At 38.9% G+C, this 20,361-nt stretch overlaps 1 protein-coding gene across 3 annotated transcripts in view; it reads right to left on the bottom strand.

The window, feature by feature from the left end:
* The window catches only part of AFF4 (ALF transcription elongation factor 4), an 86,473-nt gene that overhangs the window by 7,022 nt on the left and 59,090 nt on the right, over positions 1–20,361 (bottom strand). For all 3 annotated transcript variants that reach the window (XM_067566850.1, XM_067566849.1, XM_067566848.1), the window contains 8 exons: positions 10,212–10,300; positions 8,363–8,600; positions 6,032–6,129; positions 4,218–4,281; positions 3,955–4,091; positions 3,256–3,327; positions 1,352–1,445; positions 110–153 (listed from right to left, as the gene is read on the bottom strand). In XM_067566850.1, coding sequence (XP_067422951.1) covers positions 110–153; positions 1,352–1,445; positions 3,256–3,327; positions 3,955–4,091; positions 4,218–4,281; positions 6,032–6,129; positions 8,363–8,600; positions 10,212–10,300 — 836 coding nt within the window. The remainder of the gene's footprint in view (positions 1–109; positions 154–1,351; positions 1,446–3,255; positions 3,328–3,954; positions 4,092–4,217; positions 4,282–6,031; positions 6,130–8,362; positions 8,601–10,211; positions 10,301–20,361) is intronic.

A 20,361-nucleotide genomic window follows, 5' to 3' on the forward strand; every position in this document is an offset into this window, starting at 1 on the left:
CAGATTCTTTTCTTCCATTCTCCCCACCACCCACCCACACACAATTTAAAATATCTAAATCAAGAGGGAAAGTAGTTTAATGTAGTTTAGTGTAAACAAAACTGCTTACCTTCCCATGCCAGGTGATGGTGCTTGAGAGTTATTATAGGAATTCTGTTCAAGAAAAATAAGTTTGCCACATGATTTCCTGGGGTATGCTAATTGCTTATTAAAACAGGTTTTTACAAATAGATTTTTTTTAGGATAATCAAATGTCTGAACAGTATGGAAGTATCAAAGCACTTTAAAATGTGGACAAAATATCCCATTTTACTGATGACAAACTAAGGCATCAAGAATTTAAGTGATCTGCGTACAGTACATAGCAAGCTAGCAAAACAGCTGGGATTAGAACTCAGGTCTCCTAACCTAATTCCTTCCACTGACCACTAGACCCTATTGCCTCTTGTGGCAAGTTTCATTTCTCCCCCTCCCAGTCTTCTTTTAACAGCAAAGTGTCTGCTAACACTGGCACTGAACAATTAAACTCTTTCCTCAAAAGCCATAAATTATATTAGCATGCTCTTCTCCACTATTTAAGGCTAGGATTCCTAAAGAAGCTTATGATTTACGCTTCCAAATTAGATGCCTAATTCCTATTGGCTTCTTGTAAAATCCCATCCTAAATTCAGATTAAGCAGTCTCACCCAGATTTTTAAACATCCTGACTGAGTACCTTACCTGGAACAACCTAGATTCAAATAACCGAGTTAAAGGAGGATTTTTTCAGCCTCTGGTAGTATGTTTAAACCAGATCCAGATTTTAAACAGGTTTTTACAGAAAATTATAGAAAGCCTCATGGGAGTATATGAAAGTTCAGGCAAGCTGGCTAAGAGCACTGCCTTTGGAAGTTTAGCAAAGCTGTTGGATGAACTAAAATTGTTTACTCCAACACCAACTTCTCAGCAAATGTTGGACAGCTGTAGCCATAAAATGTACCACTAGAAACAGAATTCCCTTAAGATCATACATGAAAGTGAAGGTTCAACTTTGTAATGTCTGCAGCCAAGAAGATGTGCTTTTTATCCTTTCTGAAACCTGCTGAATTGTTTATTCATTAAAGCAGACAAAAGCTAGCCAAAATTATAAATTTCAAACTATTATACAAGGACTACTCGGGTTATGACAACATTGTGGTCATGCTGTAAGCAGCCACCTTCCCAGCTTTATCAGTAACAAAACAGAGTTCTGAAACACTGAACATGGGTATACTTTAAAGGCCACATTTCCAAATAGGGGCATATTGAAGTACATCAGGAGAGTATCAACTTTTAATTTTAGGACTTTCTCAGTAACATAGGAACTTTTTACCTTTAGATGTTCTGTCAGTGTTTTAGAGTATTTCAGTGCACTCTCCTTCTTCAGCTTGAAAAGCCTTAGGTATAACAGGGACTGGCATCGAAGACTAGCCAAAGATAAATGGCAACACATTTACAATGAGATTGTCTTTACCACAGTTCAATAAAGCAAGTAAACAGCTAGCAGATCCATGTTTTTCAAGCATACTCTGAGATATGGAGTTGTAGTTTTGCCTACATCAATAGTAACAATGTTTAATTTGTCAGAGAAACTAAAGATACGGTCTCAATTTGAGCCAAAACTTCAGACACACAGTCTTCATTGTCTTTACTTACATAACTAGAGTCCTGCTCACTGAGTTGAGAATACAACTCTAAATCATCTCCTAGACTAGCAAATAAATGGAACATTTATTAAAAAATAAATGAAGCCCATCACAGCAGGAGGTGCTGACACAGCATGCAGAGTCTGACATTGCAGTTTTTCCCCTCACATGCATCTCTCTCTCTCCACATAACACCAAACTGATTCCTGTCCTCATTGCACTGGAGCAACCTGAAGAATCTGGAGTGTTAGCAAGGTAATTCTTTGACATATACCCCAAGTTGACTAATCAGAAGGTGGGTGCAAAGGGAAGATCTTTGGGCTCCCCTACTCTTCTGCTGCTGCTTTTTTCAATCTTAAGAGTCAATGTGCAGTTCAATTTCAAGGTTATCTTTGCAAGGTAGAGGCTCAAATCAGTGCCCCTTTATCTCTTAAGAAATAAATAAGGTTAGATTTTATCATGGTCATTTTTAGTACAAATCACGGACAGGTCGGGGGTAATAAACAAAAATTCATGGAAGCCTGTAACCTGTCTGACTTTTACTAAAAATAATGGGGATAGGAAGTGTGTGCGCATCATTGTAGGTGAGGCAGCATCCACCACCACAGCTGCTCAGAGCTCTGGGTGCCCGCCCTCCCCTCCGGGTGGAGAATGGCTCCAGCCTGCCCCCACCTCCCACAGTGGCTGCTGAGAGCTGTGTGTGTGTGTGTGTGTGTGTGTGTGTGTGTGTGTGTGTGTGTGTGTGTGTGTGGGGGGGGGGGGGGGGGCGGGCAGCAGCCCTGCCAGCTGATAGCTCCAGCCCCAGGGCTGAAGTGGAAAATGTCAGGGAGGTCTCTGAAAGTCACAGAATCCGTGACTTCCATGACAATCTTATCTTTAGCAATAAATGTAGTGATTCTCTGGAAACAGGAACATCAACATTATTTAATGCAAACACTATGCTTTATCGAGTAGTTAGCATCTCAGAATGGAGCTACAGAGAGAAGTACATATTTTACTTGACGACAACACTGTCAATTTATCATAACTGGAAAATTCCACATCCACAGAAATGTTAGCATGAAAGCAGAGCTGCAGATAGACTATGTTACTAAAGCTGCAGTATCAGAGTAATTCTACTAAAAAATTCACAGGCATAAAATATGTAATTCAAAGCATTGTCTGTTTTAATCACCCATGCCTTTAGTATTAAGCTTGTCATATCCATAGATGGACCAGACATCACAACAACAAGGAAATCAGCATTAGCTGCCTGCTCACCATTCACTAAGTTCATAAGTGAGAAACAAGAATAGGTTCTTGACCCATCTGTATCACCTGAGCGGTATAACTAAAACTTAAAGTAAACATTTTCGGTCCTAAATATAACCATTATATTATATTGCCTAAATATTACAATATTCAAATACATAGGAAGGTTAATACAAGACCTGAAAGGGAGAAGCTATGCTGAATCTCACTATCTTGGAGCACCAGATTTGCAACTCAGTTCAAGAAGAAATAGCTACAAATACCACTGAGAGTAACCTTTGGACATAGTGCACTCACTAATTTGACTCAAGATGTTTTACTGAACCCCAAGTATACGTACCAAAGCACTGCTAGCCTTTTATCTGCAGCTGTAGCATCTGGTGCTAAGTAATTCTTCAATTTCATAGTGTATCTGCAAACAAAGACATCAAGTAAGTGACTAACAAAATAAAGCATTATATTAATAGAATCACAGAATATTAGAGTTGGAAGGGACCTCAGGAGGTCATCTAGTCCAACCTCCTCCTCTCAAAGCAGGACTAACCTCAGCTAAATCATCCCAGCCAGGGCTTTGTCAAGCCGCAGCTTAAAAACCTCTAAAGATGGAGATTCCACCACCTCCCTAGGTAACCCAATTCCAGTGCTTCACCACCCTCCTAGTGAAAAACTTTTTCCTAAATGTTGTCATTTATCAATCACCATTTCTCATTTAATATACTTTTAAGAAAACTATTACGACTTAGTTCCAGCTGCCCTCACATTTTACGTGAGATGATTTAGTCAAAGGTCTGGATGAGAAAAGTTTTGGAATGTTTTTTGTTCTGAATGTTACAATTTGCATTAACATTTACATCCTTTCCTCTAAAGGTGTTAAAGTCCTTTAAAAAAAGTAAGCCTCAACATATGGATGAGGTGGGTAAATTTTACAGATGAGAGATTGCAAGTATTGGTGGCAAAATCAAAAGTAGAATCCAGGCACCACCCAGTTCTGTCTTTGTGATCATTAGGCTTCACTCACAACTTGTTTTATAAAACTTACTTGATTAATTCCACAGTTTCTGAATACATAGGGAACGGGGACTTGGATTCCTGAGCATTTTTCTCCAATGCATTCCCACATTCAATGAAAGACACTACAGCATCAAGGTAGTAAACAGCTTTCTCAAACCTGTCAGACTGAAGAGAATGAAACTTTAAAAACAAAAATAAGGAGAAGTGGGAGAGAAGAGAACAGGTTTAGAAGAGATAAACCAATCTAACATTATGTGCAACCCTGTGATAGATGTTTTGGATTCTACTTACCAATGCATCTGCATTGTGTTTTAACTTCTTTGCTTCTTGTAAATAATGATCAGCAGAGTATGTCCTGCAACATAAAAACAGAAATTCTGAGTTTAGTAAGATTAAAATTGAATCCCTTTGTGTGTCAAGCTTTGTAACTATGGGATCTTTTGATGTTGCTTATTCTTCCCTCCTTAAGTTACAGCACGTACAGTTTGTATCATAAAGTCCTTTCAACAGTTAAATATAGTGTTTTTGCTTTTGGTGACTTCCAACTAATGTTTTAAAGACAGCTAAGAGTCACTGGATTTGGCCAATTTACGTTAGTGCATTCCTTAGCAAAGCAAATCAGACACGTTAGCTGACACCAGTGATTGAGCTAACTGACATGTCCTAGTACAGAGCTCTCAATCTGTATAACACAAGGGATAGCATTAACACAGATGTGAAACTTTCAAAAGAAATCAAGACATGTTCATATGGTGATTCTATTGTTATTTTTCAGCTTAGGTCACAAAAGCTGATGTGTGGTAAATGGCTTCATATCCTAAAGCAAGCCCCAAAGAATAATTACAAAAGATCTTTATTTTTCTCTTTTACTATATTAAATGCTGTATTTTATAAATCTGAATGAGATTTTCCAACATACAAGTAGGTGGACTTAATCATTCCTCCTATTTCACCACCATACAAAGCAGTCCAGGCACACCAGATTTCATTTAAAGTCAGCATTTTATAACAGTTCAGTTAGAAGTGAATCATACTCTCCTTCTTTATAGAGGCACTAGTTGACACCATAAAAGGGGAAAAATCTTTAAAAATTTGTTTACTGTAATTTAGAACCACAAATACTAAAAAGCCTTAATTATAATTATATAGTTACTGCATGACATCACTGAGGGCATAGTTAAAGCCACCTGGGTGCTCTAATTATGCATTTCCATACCTTAATATATTTGGCACTCTTAAGTTTAACCTGAACTCTGAATTTCCTGGCTTTAACATATTTGATTTGGGGATAACTAACTTCCCTGTAACTACAGATATGTGCACAGAACCTTAACTCCATCATAACTTGATTTTGCCTGGGAACATGGGGTAGAAAAACCACTCCAATAATCAGATTGTTTGCATATGGTCCTTTACGTTGGCCCCTAAAAGTACTTAACCTAAAAAGCAATAATTTTAAATCAACCTTGAATTAAGCTGATAAAACTAGAACTGAGACAGCCTGTAGAGAACAGCCAAGTATTTGCATGACGTATTTCATGCATGCATGATCCTGATGGGAATTTATTCATTTGGGCACCTTTTTTACTGATCTGTATTCTCCATAATATTTCAACTTTGGCATCATAGGACCAAATGATTCTACGTTCCCACTTCCGTGAATCAGCAATTCTAGAGGCAGAGGATCCTCTCCACAACTGAGAGAAGTCACTGACTCTGGGAGAAGTCAATTCAGCTCAAAGAGGACACAGGCAGACTGGTCTTGTGGGGTGTGAAGTGAGTCTGCAAAAAGGGAGACTAGTATTTCTTAACAGACATAGTAAAACCACATGCTGTCTGAATCTATTGCTTGCTTGTTTCAGGCTGAATATAAATGTACAAAGGAGGCTATGTTTCCTTCTCAGTGGCTGAAACATCTGCCAAATTAGTGATACACGTGTCAGGCAGATAGGCATACCATTACACAAACAGCATGCAAGTCTCCATACATGGCAAAGGACATCCCCTATCCACAGGAAGCTACAACACACTATTACACACTGAAATTAGTGCCTTGTTTAGGGAACAGGAAATGTAATGTGCATGGCACCTTTCACTACTCTCACCTGTCATCAAAAACAAGCTTTGCTCTTCGGGACTTCGAGCTGTCTGTAGCTGGGGTAGATGCAGGAGGGCAGTTTGATGAATTGTTTTGAATCTTTTCCTGAAAAGAAAAAAATGCCACAATTAGTAACAATAAAAGCAACTAGAAATCTGTTTAAAAGATGATTGTTCATTGCTGAAGTTCCTCCTGGTGGTCTCACACTTGCAGAAGGTTAATTGCCATTCACATTACCACCTACACATCATGACTTTCACAGGCTTCTCTCCTCAGTGATGCTCCTTGTGGTGTAGCCAGACAGGGCATCAAGGCATCCTAACCAGCTGTATTACAAACTCCACTTTCTGATGGGCCAAATGGATCTCTGCTAGAATGAATATGGCAAAAGGCTTCCAGGAACAACTGAATTCCCCTGCCCAACTTAGTAATGTCCTGTATTTTACTGTCCTCATAGAAGAGGGGCTGCAAGAATTTTCCACTTTTCTATTCTTTTAGCAAGAATCAATTCAGTAGCATGATTTTTGCTATATAGAACCATCTTTAATATTTCAGAAGCATAGTGATCCTTCTATTTTTCAAGTATCCAAAATGTGCTAGGAGCCTTCACAAAGAGACATGACTCCTGCCCCCCAAATCATACTTCAGCTCAACATTACATGGTAAGCGAGAGACAAGGTGGGTGGGATAATATCTTTTATTGAACCAATTTCTGTTGGTGAAAGACAAGCTTGAGCGCTTCCAAAACTAGGTTTACATAGCAATACATTATCTCCATTTACCCACTGCCAAAATGCAGCCACTTCAGAACAGAAATATAGCTAGCTGCAGCAACTGTTCAGCAGCACACAGCAAGACTATACTAATTTAAGACAGGAATTAAAACCCAATTAAACTATAAGGAGGTACTAATTACCCAAATTTTAAAATGGCCCACATTTCTTTCTGCATTAGCACTGAACCAAGGTGCCAGTGAATCTACAGTATAATCCCCTAAGGCACCTAGGAAGTCTCCCATGCATGCACTGTCTAGGCCAATCCAGCCTGGTTTACAAAATCGGATGAAGTCAGCATCTGAGGTAGATGGCTGCACTCCTAATTTAGATATTATATTCATTAGCTATTCTTGACCATCAAGTTACTTTTTTCCTCAGATCCTGTCTATTTGTTGCTTCCATCTGCAGACTTGGCTGTCATGATTAGTTCCACTGACTTTGCTTCAAACCTTTTCTTCAGATATTACAGAGGTTAACAATTTGTAAGATTTGTCAAGTACTGCAACATACCAAATACATCCCTAATGCCTCATTAGGCTTTGAGCTTCTATTTGTTGCAGATGCCATAAGACAAGGGGGCACCAACATCCTACAATGCAACCCAGATCTTGTGAATTATAGTCACATTTTGCCTTTGACATATTATGTTATTGCCATCTGATAGCACAGAAGTCAGTAGGAACTGCTTATCATATACCTAGGTTTAATACCATGTCTTATCAGACATCCTCAGATGTTAAAACACCCAGCTAATAGTATGCATTTATTTAGGAGTGAGCAGGCAGAAACCTAATTATACACTCATGTAATGCCACAAGGACACCCCATCTTCTTGGAGTTTTCCTTCATTCTTAATTTAATAATTACGTTCTAAATGGTAGTCTGACCTTCCTCCTGAGCTAGCAGTTTCTAGAGATTTTTACTCTCAGAGTCTACTGTCCCACCCTCTTTTCTCCCCAACTCAAACATAAACCCCTTTATTCTCCTGATTGCAGCTAATCAGATCCACCTGGTCTGGCAGCCAGGGCAAGTCAGCAGATAAGTTTTGTAGTCCTGTGAAAGGTCCTATCATGAAACACACCCTCATGGGGGGAAAAAGGATTGATCTGTCTTGTGTGTTATAGTTAGGACAGAAGTACAATGTACTGAAACTGCACAACTGGCTCAATTCTTTAATTGTGTATAAAAGAACGTCATATCATTGTTCTTTTATTTTTATATAAACAACTCGAAAAATGTCACTGGAACCAAATTAATTGACTAATAAGTAATCTCTGTAGTTAGAACACTAGTCACATTTGTACATATAACATAGTACCAACCCGCCACCAGGACGCTCCACTTCCACGAACAGCTATTGTGTTATTTTCCATTTACAGGCTTCCTTACGACCCAATTATTTGTGCACTACCACAGGGAGTGAACACATTTAAAACTAAGTTACACATAAGCTTAAAGTCAAAGCCTGACAAATTATCGCTTAGATTACACACTGAAATGCCAGACTGCACACAGAGAAAAAATGAACATTAGAGGAAGCATTTACAGAATAAACTCCTTACCTTGACTTCCTTGGCATTGCTAGAAGCCTTCCCTTCTGTCTTTTTTTGTTTGGAAGATGAGTTACTTTTACTGTTGCTACTACTCTCCTTATTGCTGTTGCTGCTTGATTTTAAGGAAGAAGACTGACTGACTGTTCTCTTCCGGGACCCATGTTCTTGCTTGGGATCTTTCTGAAGGACTGAGGCTGCAGGAGAAGGGAGCAGATCCTTCTCTTTACCTGCACTTTGCTTTGATGACCTACATGAAGTAAAGTACAGTTTATTTCTAGATACAGTGACAAGAATTACTTTGATTTAACATGACTATATGTGAGAATATTTATTTTTCATCTCGTTTTTAATGACTGGCTTTGGTGAACCAGACTGCACTTGTTTTTACCATCTGATCCTGTTCTGACTTGAAAAAGGCCGCGGAAAGATTCTAGCTAGAAAACCACTTTTGCATAATAGTATTTACAAAACAAAACCAAACATTTACAATCTGAAAAGTTAATGCCAATGTTTGCACCAGACTATCTACAGCACCTTTAAGGTTGAGACTTTGTTCTGAATGGCTAGGCTAAAAGATGGCACACAGGCATTAATTCTATTTGCCCAATATAAAGGGAAAGCTATCCTTAATTGAGTCATCTAGTAATATGTATCATCCACTGGTTTGTCTGTTGACAATCAATGGAAAGCCTCATCTTTGCTAACTTATCTTTCAGTTGGGAAGATAAGGGATTATGGACAGCTATTTGCACAGTAATAAATTGCTCAAAGAAAAATTAAACACATTTCATACTATTAATCTGAGGAATATTTGGTTCTGTACTGACAGCGTACAAATAGAGTAAGAATCAATTTAACAGTTTACTTGCTGCAGATTCTGGCACCTCTGAAAATAAAGGTTTCTTCAGATTATTCATTAGAGTGGAATATGTGGTCCAGTGCATAGTTATACATTTCTATTGTGAAATCTGAAGTACCACATATTTTTAAAGGAGTAGCTGGAAAGAAAATTAAAAAAAAGAAGAACAAACTTGCCACTGATTAGAATCTTGCTAATTTGCACTGTGACTCATTGCAAAATTAATTGCATGTGTGGATAAAACTGGAAGGCTTATATTTTGCCAGTTGTAGGTTAGTTCTAATCTATGGTAATCACAATATAAATGCACGGTATTTAAAAAAAAAAAAAATCTAGTATTTGAAGCATGGGAGAAGAAGCTGAAAGACCTGAGCTCTAATCCTAACTAGTTTATCCTCTGGGCACTACAGTTTCCACATCTGTTGAATGGAGAATATTATTGCCCATTTTGTAAGGAGTGGATTAATTTGTGAATATGGTTAGGCAAAGTGCAGATTTACAAAGTCTTACAAACATTAGTGTTATACAGCTCACCTATTTTGAAACACTGCCCTGTGTTAACATAAAAATTAGGGAAAATTAACTAGTTCCAGCAGGAAATAAACCCAGCCTATTTCAACCCTTTAGCCAAGGTAAATACCCTTTGAACAAGCTATTTTGTAATAAAGAAGTAAAGTTTTTAAATAAACCAACTGTTATCTGTTAGGAGTGAACAGTGTCCCAATGTGCCTGGTTCTGGGAAGTACATGCATTCTGATCAGTTACTGTGAAAACCTCTTCAAAGTCAAGGTTAAAGGGCAAAGTCTGAAGAGTGTGAATGCATGAAAACTTGTCCCATGAACAGTGAGCTGACACTGATTTTTCCTGTTAAAGTGTTGGCAAGCAGATATTTGGGGGAGATTGTTAAGTGCATATAGCAAGTTGGCTGCTAATCTTCCCCTTAATGTACGCTAAGCCTTGTAGACATAAAACACAGCCAATTTTCCCACTGACACTTACTCTCTATTGCTGGAGGTCTTGTGGCCTGATGAAGACTTTTCTTCCAGTTTGGTTTTCTTGCTTTCACTGGCTCTGTTTTCATCATCATTCTGAATAAAGCAAGCACAAGAGAGCTATCACGACAAAGTTTGATATTTACAGGTTAAATGTCCCTCATAATGTTTTACATTTGTCAGGACAATTTAGAAAACCTTTTACAACATATGGAACAGTAGCACTACAGCAGATCTGAAAAACCGTTTAGTAGGATCTAGTACAGGCCATAAGACAGCTGATTACAATGGCATTATTTGTCACAATCAGAAGGCAGTAGTGTGTAGTGGATGTCAAATGATCTAGCAGTAGAACCAGGAGTGAAATGTGGCTGCTGAAATTACTGAACTATTTAAAATGTGAACCTAGTTTATTCCAGCCAGATTTTTATCTATACCTTATCACGCTGATATATATGAAGGTCTCCCAATGGAGTTCAATAAGAGTAGGACATTATTGCCAAACGATAGGGGACTAAAAAAAAGCAGTATTTTTTTTAAAAGCTTCATTAAACATTTGTCAATATTATTTTTGATAAAAAGAGCAGATGCTGTATAAAAAAACTGGACTGTAAATATCAAAATGTTTTAAGGTGAATTTCTAAACTGCCTACACTTTCATTAATCTTCAAATCTATCATAAGCAGAAGCAGCAAAAAAACAAGTATAAATAATATTTCTAATGAGCAACACAGATCAAGAATAGAGTCCAAAATAATAAATTTTACTGTCATGTAATCCAGCAATAGACTGCTCTTTGGCTATAGAACTGCTGCAACCTAGCACCCAAAGACCAACAAAATATGTAAGCAACTGACGTGTCAGCTGTCGGATTTCTAAAGAGAGCACCGAACAATTTCTCACACAGTCAACCTCAGTATTTTGGGGTGGGCCTGAAAAATAGTCTCTCTCCCCCACTTGCCTCACAAACATAGCAGATTCATGTCCACCTTGACTGCACTGATGGGAGACCCAGTGCAATTTGAGTTGCCTGACCACTGTCCTACAGGCCTAGCATAGCTTTAGTTGCTTGCTTGGCTATTCTGACCCCTGTAGCATGACATCTTCCAGTTGGCAGAGATGAATAGGACTACCGAGTAACCTTGCAGATGTCTCAGTTTCTGCATACCACGGCACATAAGACAAAAAACACAACATGTATGCTTGCAGCTGCACATAGATAACAGTAATGGGAACAAAAAGTTATCCTTAAACGTTTGGGGGTACACTTTTTCATTGCCATGGGGTATATTTTTACACTGCCCCATCTATCACTAAATGTTGTTTTAACAACCCCAGTTATCATTGTAAAAATAAAATGTAGTCAAGGGTAAAAACCCAATGTAGGTAATTAGCATAAATAATAAGTAAAAGGGTAATTAGTTAAAAGCTGTTTATAAAAGGGTATAAAAAGTCACTACTTAAACAAGGGGCACGCTCCATCAACACCTGACTCTGCAGGAGGTGCTGCCAGTCAGACCAGAGGATCCACTAACTGCCAGGTGGGCCCCTAAAAAAAGCCATTCCTGTATACAGTCTTCTGAATAACCGCTTCACTCTCCAGGCTTAGTAAGCATAATATATTGTAGTTAATTTTAGGCTTTGTATTCAACTAGTATATCTATAAAAATCCTTGCACATTAAACCTTATTGATCTGCAAATATGGCATACCGTGTCTCACTGGTATTCACACTGATCACTAAGCATCCAGTATCAACAATTGGCGTCCCTGGGTGGGCTTGATCAGTTGTGAGTGAGACTATCTTTAAGGCGCACGGTGCAAGAATTTCTCTCGCTGTGTATCAGCAGGGTAGCAACCTGTCTGGCACGGTTCTCTGTGAAACTGTATCTGTATTTGGCTTCAGGAGGAAGGCATTATGGTCCTCTATAGGTATATGTTGTGAGTCAGGCGGCTGAGTCGTTGCCACTCCTGCCCTCCTTTCACTAGGACCAGTCTCGAATACGGAAGCTTTTGTGGATGACCTGGGAAAGGACCCATGGTCTGAAGGAGCATTTAAGGGTAAAACGGCATATGGACACTTGATGCTCCAGTGGGAACAATTCATAAAGACAAAGCCTGATCGTAAAAAAAAACAACTTGGCTGCTTTACATGTGCTCATTTTAGTATCTAAAACCCTTAATAAAGAGTTAGGGAGTTAGCCAAAAAAATCCAAGAAGCTGCATAAACAATTAATAGCATGCCAAGGTCAAATACAGAAACTGAAAACTGAGTATGAATCTTTAGTGTCCCACTGTCTCACTCAGGCTAATTTGCTCTCTTTCAGCATGATGCAAAGGGGTACAAAAAGGAAGCTAGACAGTGGGAGGAAACAGCTCATATCTGGGAAGAGAAATGTAAGGATGTGCAATCTGTGGTATGCATTGTCCTCAAGAAAAAAAGGGGACCTTAGTAAAACTAAGGGCCTGTCCCATGCAGTTTGTCAGTGGCAGTTGACTCAGTGTACATAGCAATTGACTACTGCTCAGGGAATTATTGCTGCCATGCAGGCAGACAGAGTTTGTGGCAGTGCAAAGAGTGTTGGTATGCAGGACTTTAATCTGTGAACTCTCTGTTGTGCAAAGGCTCTGTGGGATAAAACCCAGTCAGATCAGAGCATAAAAATGTCCTTCCCCCTATACTCCTCTCAGGCAGACAGTAAAACAGATGGCTAAGGGGGATATGCCATGGGCTACTGCTCCCATTGCTTTTATAATTGTAAAGACAAAAAAAGACTATTGAAGAGGGGGAGGAGGAAACCACCACCCACACTACCACCAAAGTGAATAAAATACAGAGACCTGAGCAAGTGCAGGCACTAAAAAAAGCTTTAGGAAACATCACCCCTGGCAATGTGGTTGCCTGGTTTGCACAGTTTACCACAGAGTCTCAGTTAAATTATAGTGATTATGCCTTGCTCTTAAGGGAATGTCTCCCATTAGACACCTTTTTGGGACTTCCCGTGGATATACAGAGGGAAAAGAGCACAAAGGAGTACCCTTATGAAGAATTTTTTTGAGGTAGTAGATCCTGGTAAGCACATTGAGGTGCGCTTTCATTTGGAGTGGCAAGCCCCAGGGGAATGCCCTGACGCTTGCTTACAATGTAAAAAGATCCTATGGCAAGCTATGTGACATGAGGAGAAAGGTCAAGACCTTATGAATACAGACTTTCCAACTCGTCTCATAAAAGGGCTATGTCCGCAAGTAAAAGTTGCTTTGGGTACTCTGAATTTAACAGCTATAATGTGGGAGGCACTGTTAGAGAGTTCGGCAAGCTCATTTACTAGTGAGCCAAGCCTTCCCTGATAAGCCAAAGGGAAAGCTGCTGCACTAATGGAAGGAAAAGTGGCTGCTCAAATTATCTGTCAGAATCAAGAAAGTAAGGAAGGTGATTCAGTCCCTGAAGGAGTTAACAGAGGGCGTGGCTGAGGCTGTGGGAGGATCAATCTCCTGTGCTGGGTACTATGGAATCAAGCTCTCCAATGTGCCCCTAAAGCTCTAATTAATAGGAAATCAAATAAGCAGCTGGCTGACTGATTTGTCAAAAGAAAAGGGAGTTTCTCACTCCAGAGAAATGTGCTGATGCAGGTCAATAGCCGACCCCACCTCCTGAGGGGAAGCCCTCGGAGGCATGGGGGGCCGGACATTCCCAAATCCCCTAATACATGCGGCACCTTTAACATCTAATAAATGGGGACAATCCACTATTTGGGTGGATTTTGAACAGGGGGCATTCAAACAGCATATGCTTATAAATACTGCTGCCACTATTTCATTAACTGATGACCACTTAATTCATGCAACAGTCAAGTTAAAGGGAAATCACTGGCAGAGGTTAAAGGGGTTTAAAGGTTCCAGTGTAAATATGCCCCTCTTTTGTCCTCTTACTTACTCCATTGTAAAAAAACATGGACAGAAATGTTTGGTTTAGCACATGCTAAAAAAGCAGCTATTTTGGGCATAAATTGTATACTTAAAATGCAGACTGCTAATTTAGCTAATTGGGTGTTGTGGATTGAACTGGGAATTCCTAAAGTTGTTGCAGCTACGCACAGGGTGGCAGCTCTTAAAGCACCAAAGCCAGTCTCAGTTGCATTAGCGCAGTATCCCATGAATGTTGTTAACATAGTATAAGCACACCAACAAGCATGGGCCAAGAATAAATTGGATTGTGGCCGGGTGAATGCTTGTATTCTTATTGTAGAACCTAGTCCACCACCCCAGAAGCAGTACAAATACCCAAAGAAGGCTAAAAAAGAATTGTTATCCACAATTACTGCTTTCTTGAAGCAAAAAGTGCTAGTAAAAACTAATAGCATAAACAACTCCCCCATATGGCCAGTCTGTAAAGCGGACGGGGAAACCTGGTAATTTACAATAAATTACAGGACTTTAAATAAATGTACACTTAAAACAGCCCCTATGGTGACCAAGTTACCAAAGGTAATAGCTGCAATAGGTATGAAAGCTAAATGGTTTTCAATATTAAATTTATCAAATGCATTCTTTGCTATTCCTCTGCATTCTGACTGCTGGTATAAATTTGCTTTTACCTACAGGGACTGTCAACTCACATTCACCTGTGTTCCAGAGGGGCTACACTGCTCCCCCATAATCTGCCATGCCCATGTTATTAAATTATGGAATTGGTGCACAGCACCGATAAATGTTCTCTCTTATGTGGATAACGTTCTCATTTGGACTGTAGACTAAAAAGCCCAGCTGCTTTTGCTCAATAAAGTAATTTCCCTAATTAAGCAAGCAGGCTTTCTAATTAATTTTAAAAAGGCCGAATTGTGTCAGAAAAGGTCCAATACTTGGGTTCAGTGTTAGAACAAAAAGAAAACTACCCCTAACCAGCAAAAGGTTAAACTAATTTGTAAACTGCCGGCACCCACTCGTCTCTGCATTGCGATCCCTGTTAGGTCTCACAGAATTGCTCCGCAACCATGTAAAAAGTTTTGCCTTAAAGGCACAGCCACTGTACCAGTTACTAAGAAAGGAAGTATCCTAAAAGTGGGGCCCAAAACAAAATCAGGCCCTATTAAAACTAAAGCAAGCAGTAAACCTCCGCTCCTGCATTAGCATACCCGAACAACACTGAATAAACCGTTTGTGTTGCAGCTAGCTCACTCCCCCAAAACATAAAAGCTATTTTAAGCCAGAAGGGGATCTCTGGTCAAAAGCCAGTAGCATTTGTCTTTTAAGTACTAAAAGGGCCAAAAACTACTTTTACCCCTAGTAAAAAAAAATGTTGGCATTGGTATGGGCCTTGGGGTACAGACAATACCTTATTGGTTCTGCCCCAATTATTTTGGGGACAGCCCACACCCCTCTTTTGGACAAAGTGTCCAAAAAATTAAAAAAGGGCATGTGCCCAGCCCTAAATTGGCTAAATAAATCATAGCTTTAATAAATAAAAATGTAACAGTCCAACTACTTATGGCTTCCAACCAGGCCAATAAAGCCAGCCCTTCCCAGTGCAAAACCAATAAAGTTTATATGCAAAGAAAATGATAAAATATCACTGTACAATTCCTCTATTATGCCATATAATTCTGGAGGCTGCTAAACAGCAAATATAAAAATTAAATATGTAAAAAATTAATACTAATGGGGTCTATAAATCCTGCTTTTGTTTTGAGGTTTTTTTGGTAGATAGTTATCACACAAATCCACAATGGCACACAAAAGCACAAAATCAAAATATTCAATATAAAAAAAAGTTGTATGGTGTTCTTGCTATTGTGGTGTGAACAAAAAAAATGGTGCAATCTCAAACAAATGTTGCGGAATGGTACCCCTGCCCACTACCATGTGGCTGAAAATTTAAAATAATGACTTTCTGTAATTTTAAGGGGCAACCCACAATTAATGTCACCAAAAGAAGTATTCCCCCTAAATAAATCCTGCCCAAATACTTTAATGTATTTACACAAAGTAAACTGAACCAAAAACACCCAAAGCAACACATTGTTATGGTGTAAAAATCGGTCTAAAGTAATTTATAACAAAACCGATTTTAGCTATTACTACATAAAAATATTCTACCTAATTAGTTTAGTAACAGGTTTTTTTTTTTTTTTTTTTTTTTTTAAAGGTAAACTATCCACAATGGGTTTTAATAAATCCCTTTGCCAATGTGGTACTGTACATAAACACCAAAGTGTAGTTGTACATTGTGCTCCCAAGCCCAAAAAATACAATATTGGGGACTTGGCTTTTATTTAAAAAAAAAAAGATTTAAACACCAAGTTCTAAAAACCCCAAAGGTATACCTTGTAAAAGACCATGTAGGCATACAAAATATTAACATATCCCACCTACATCCCCATTGCACACTGTTTAACACCCCTAGAACAAAAATGGCTGCCCTAAACACACACCTGGGCAACACACAATGCTAATACACATACACGTGCCAAGCAAAACATTAAAAAAGTATTTTAAAAGGTATAAAAGCATCAGCAAAAGTGTTAAATGCAATTAATAAAAAAAGTTTTAACAAATAAGTATCCTAGGCAAAAGCCTTAAAGCCCTATCAAATCCCATAGTACACATGCATTCAGCCTTAAAACATAAAAGAAGGTACTTAAAAATATATTGGTACCGTAAAAAAACCAAACAAACAAAAAAAAGCATGCCTAAGCCTATTAAACCTCACAAAAATTATAATAAATGCTACCTCCAAAGCTTTAGGTCGCACCTTTGGGCTCAAAAAATAGGCCAAGGTATCATCCAACAAAAACTTTAGGTAGTAAAGTCCTACCTAATAAAATAAAAAAATAAAATAATGCCACTACCCAAAAAAGGGTCTTAAGTCATTGGTAAAAAATGTTCAATTTCACAGTAAATGCCCAAGCTCAAGTAATTACAGCAAATGTAATAATATCTAATGTTTGCATCATAAACATACACAAAGTAGTCCCCCTAAGCCTCAATGTAAAAACTAAAGTGTTATGGCCTAACTAAACACATACCATAAAAATTAAAAAACCCTCAATCGGCTAGTTTACAAAGCTGCACACAAAGCCATGTTAAAATCACAATTGAAATATATTTGTAAAAACCACTAAATGTACATACTAAATAAAAAAATTAAATGTATGAAATTGTTAATATGCTTTGTTACCCAATAACAGCATTAATTCTACCATTGTGTACACTGGACAAGGTTGTTTGTGTGCGCACGCAATGTACCCAAGTTGTAATTAATAAAAAATTTAAAAATGTTAATCCTGCCCAAAACAAATGTTATTGCAATGTTGCTGTATTAAAATGGTATCATGTAGTTTATAAAGTACCAAACAATTATATAAAAATAAATATAATATAAATATTATGTTGTAAAGTACATTCAACCTGTAATATTAAAAATCAATACTAATTTGGTACAATGCATGCTAACACATTCAAACATCATAGCCCTGCTTACACACATTCAAAAACAATTAAACTGTAAATTTTTTAGTCAAACATAATAAAACTACAGTAATCAAAGTCCTAGATGCTGCAAAACCTGGCACAAAGCACAGTTGGTGAAAAACCCTACTAAAATGGTCCCCCACTGCCACTGGGATTTTAAATCTAGCATTGCATCCCATTGTGCTGCATCCCATTGTGCTCGTGTGTGTTGCAAATAGTTTCTATAATGGCTGCAGTAAAATTCTTTTGGTGAACTAAAAAAATCCCTAAAGCAACTCAAGGAATTAAAAAACCCCCTCATACAAGTGAGGCAGCACTCTGCAATATACTCTGCCGACAAAAAAACCCCTAATAATTCAGACCTGACTGGGGTGCCTTAAGCCACAGTCAAAGATGTGTATCAAAAAGTCGTTGTGGTGGCCTACTAAGCTATGGCAGCCACCCAGGCGGGGTGTTGGAGGCCCAGTGCAATCTGAGTTGCCTGACCACTGTCCTACAAGTCTAGCATAGCTTTAGTTGCTTGCTTGGCTATTCTGACCCTTGTAGCATAATGTCTCCCGGTTGGCAGAGATGAATAGGACTACTGAGTAACCTTGCAGATGTCTCAGTTTCTGCATACCATGGCACATAAGACAAAATACACAACATGTATGCTTGCAACTGCACATAAATAACGATAATGGAAACAAGAAGTTATCCTTAAATGTCTGGGAATACACTTTTCATTGCCAGTGGGCATATTTTTACACTGTTCCTCCTATCACCAAATGTTTTAACAACCCCAACTATCATTGTAAAAATAAAATGTAGTCAAGGGTAAAAACCCAATGTAGGTAATTAGCCTATATAAGAAGTAAAAAGGTAATTAGGTAAAAGCTGTTTATAAAGAGTATAAAAAGTCACTACTCAAACAAAGGGGGGTGGCTCCATCAACATCTAACTCAGCGAAAGGTGCTGCCAGTCAAACCAAAAAATCCACTAACTGCCTAACTAAAAAAAGCCATTCCTGTATACAGCCTTCTAAGTAACTGCTTCACTCTTCAGGCTTAGTAAGTATAATATATTGTAGTTCATTTTAGTCTTTGTATTCAACTAGTATATCTACAAAAAACCATACACATTAAACATTATTAATCTGCAAATCAGGCATACCGTGTCTCACCGATATTCACACTAATCACTAAGCATCCAGTATCAACATGCACCACACCCAAGCACACTGGTGGCCTTAGGATTTTGAAGATGGTTAGTGAGATGATTTTTTGGGATATGGCCCAAGTTTAATTGGTCGCACCAAAGCCTCTGTTCCTAATGTAGGAGCACAGCTCTTTATGCTGGTTTCTGTCTGTAACATCCAATATTATTGTTTTATTGTTTTGCAAGGAAAAACTGGCCAAATAACTGGGGTCATTAGGTTTGAAGCTCCAACAGAGTTTGAGTGCATTCAAGTGAGTACTAGAATTTGAATAGTAGTGCTATACAAACACCAATCAACAAGATTCTTGTAAGGTGGGTATTATCCCCATTTTTCAGATAAGAAACCTTTCTGCCTTAGTTTCATTACTTGACTCAGAGCAAAGAGGTAAAAGCTGAGACAAGAATAGAGGAATCCCTTGTTTTCTGTCCCATGTCAAGTTCACCAGGTCATACTGCTTCTCACTCCAAGAGTGGCTGGAGATCACTTCTTTGGTTGCTCAGCAGGGAGCTGGCATAGTTGAAGGCAACTGCCTGGGAGAGAGCTTGCAGCAGCCATCATGCCTTTTGGCACTGTGAGGGACTAGGAGATATCTGTATTATTCTTACATTATGTTGGACTGTTTCCTTATTCAATTTTATATTGCTGCCCACTTGAATTCAAAGGGCTAAGTCAAACTAGAGCTGGGAGTTGGTTTAGGCAGGAAACAAAACAAAGACTAAGAGATAAGACAGCCAACTGCAGGTATACACCTTCAGAGTAATTAAGAGAACAATGGGGCTATAGTTGGGAGATACTAAATATTGGCCCTGACTAGTTAAAAGGTGCCCCTGGCAGAAAGGTTGGGGGTGGGGGGTGGGGGAGGGGGGGAAGGTGTAAGTGCTCAGCATGTCCTCCTGAGGGTGACACAGGACTGGAAGAGAGGTAGAAGCAGGCACATTCCCTAAGTAGGGCCTAGGCATCTATGCCAGCAGCAGCTAAGTGTATGTCTACCCTGCAGATGGGAGAGAGAGTCTCCCAGCCTGGGCAGGACGACTCAAGCTCAGCTTGAGGTAGCATGCTACAAACAGAAGCGTGGATGTAGTAGCTCCAGCAGAAACTTGGGCTAGTCACCTGAGCTTAGACCCAGGGAGTTGGGTGGGCTTGGAAGCCCAAGCTGCTGCCAGAGCTGCAAACATCCACGCTGCTATTTTTAGCATGCTAGCTTGATCTGAGCTGGCACAAGTCTGTCTAACCAAGCTGGGAGGCTCACTTCCAACTATAATGTAGACATCCCTAAAGCCCTCAGTAAGATCCATACGGTTAGGCTTCTGGGTTATTTTTAAGCCATGTTTCTGAATGCTGTATATTCCTGTTAATATTAAACATTGTTTGAGAAGGCTGCATGGTCCCTGTGCATTATCCACTGGTTGCAGCTCCTTGAAAAAAGTCAACAGCAAGGTCCAAACCCCAGTTGGATCTGCTGAAATAGCCCTGGTCTAGTATGGGCAAATTGT

The sequence above is a fragment of the Emydura macquarii genome, unplaced genomic scaffold (assembly GCF_026122565.2).
Source record: "Emydura macquarii macquarii isolate MOO-44397 ecotype Brisbane River unplaced genomic scaffold, CSIRO-AGI_Emac_v2 contig_2768, whole genome shotgun sequence".
Lineage (NCBI taxonomy): Eukaryota > Metazoa > Chordata > Testudines > Chelidae > Emydura > Emydura macquarii.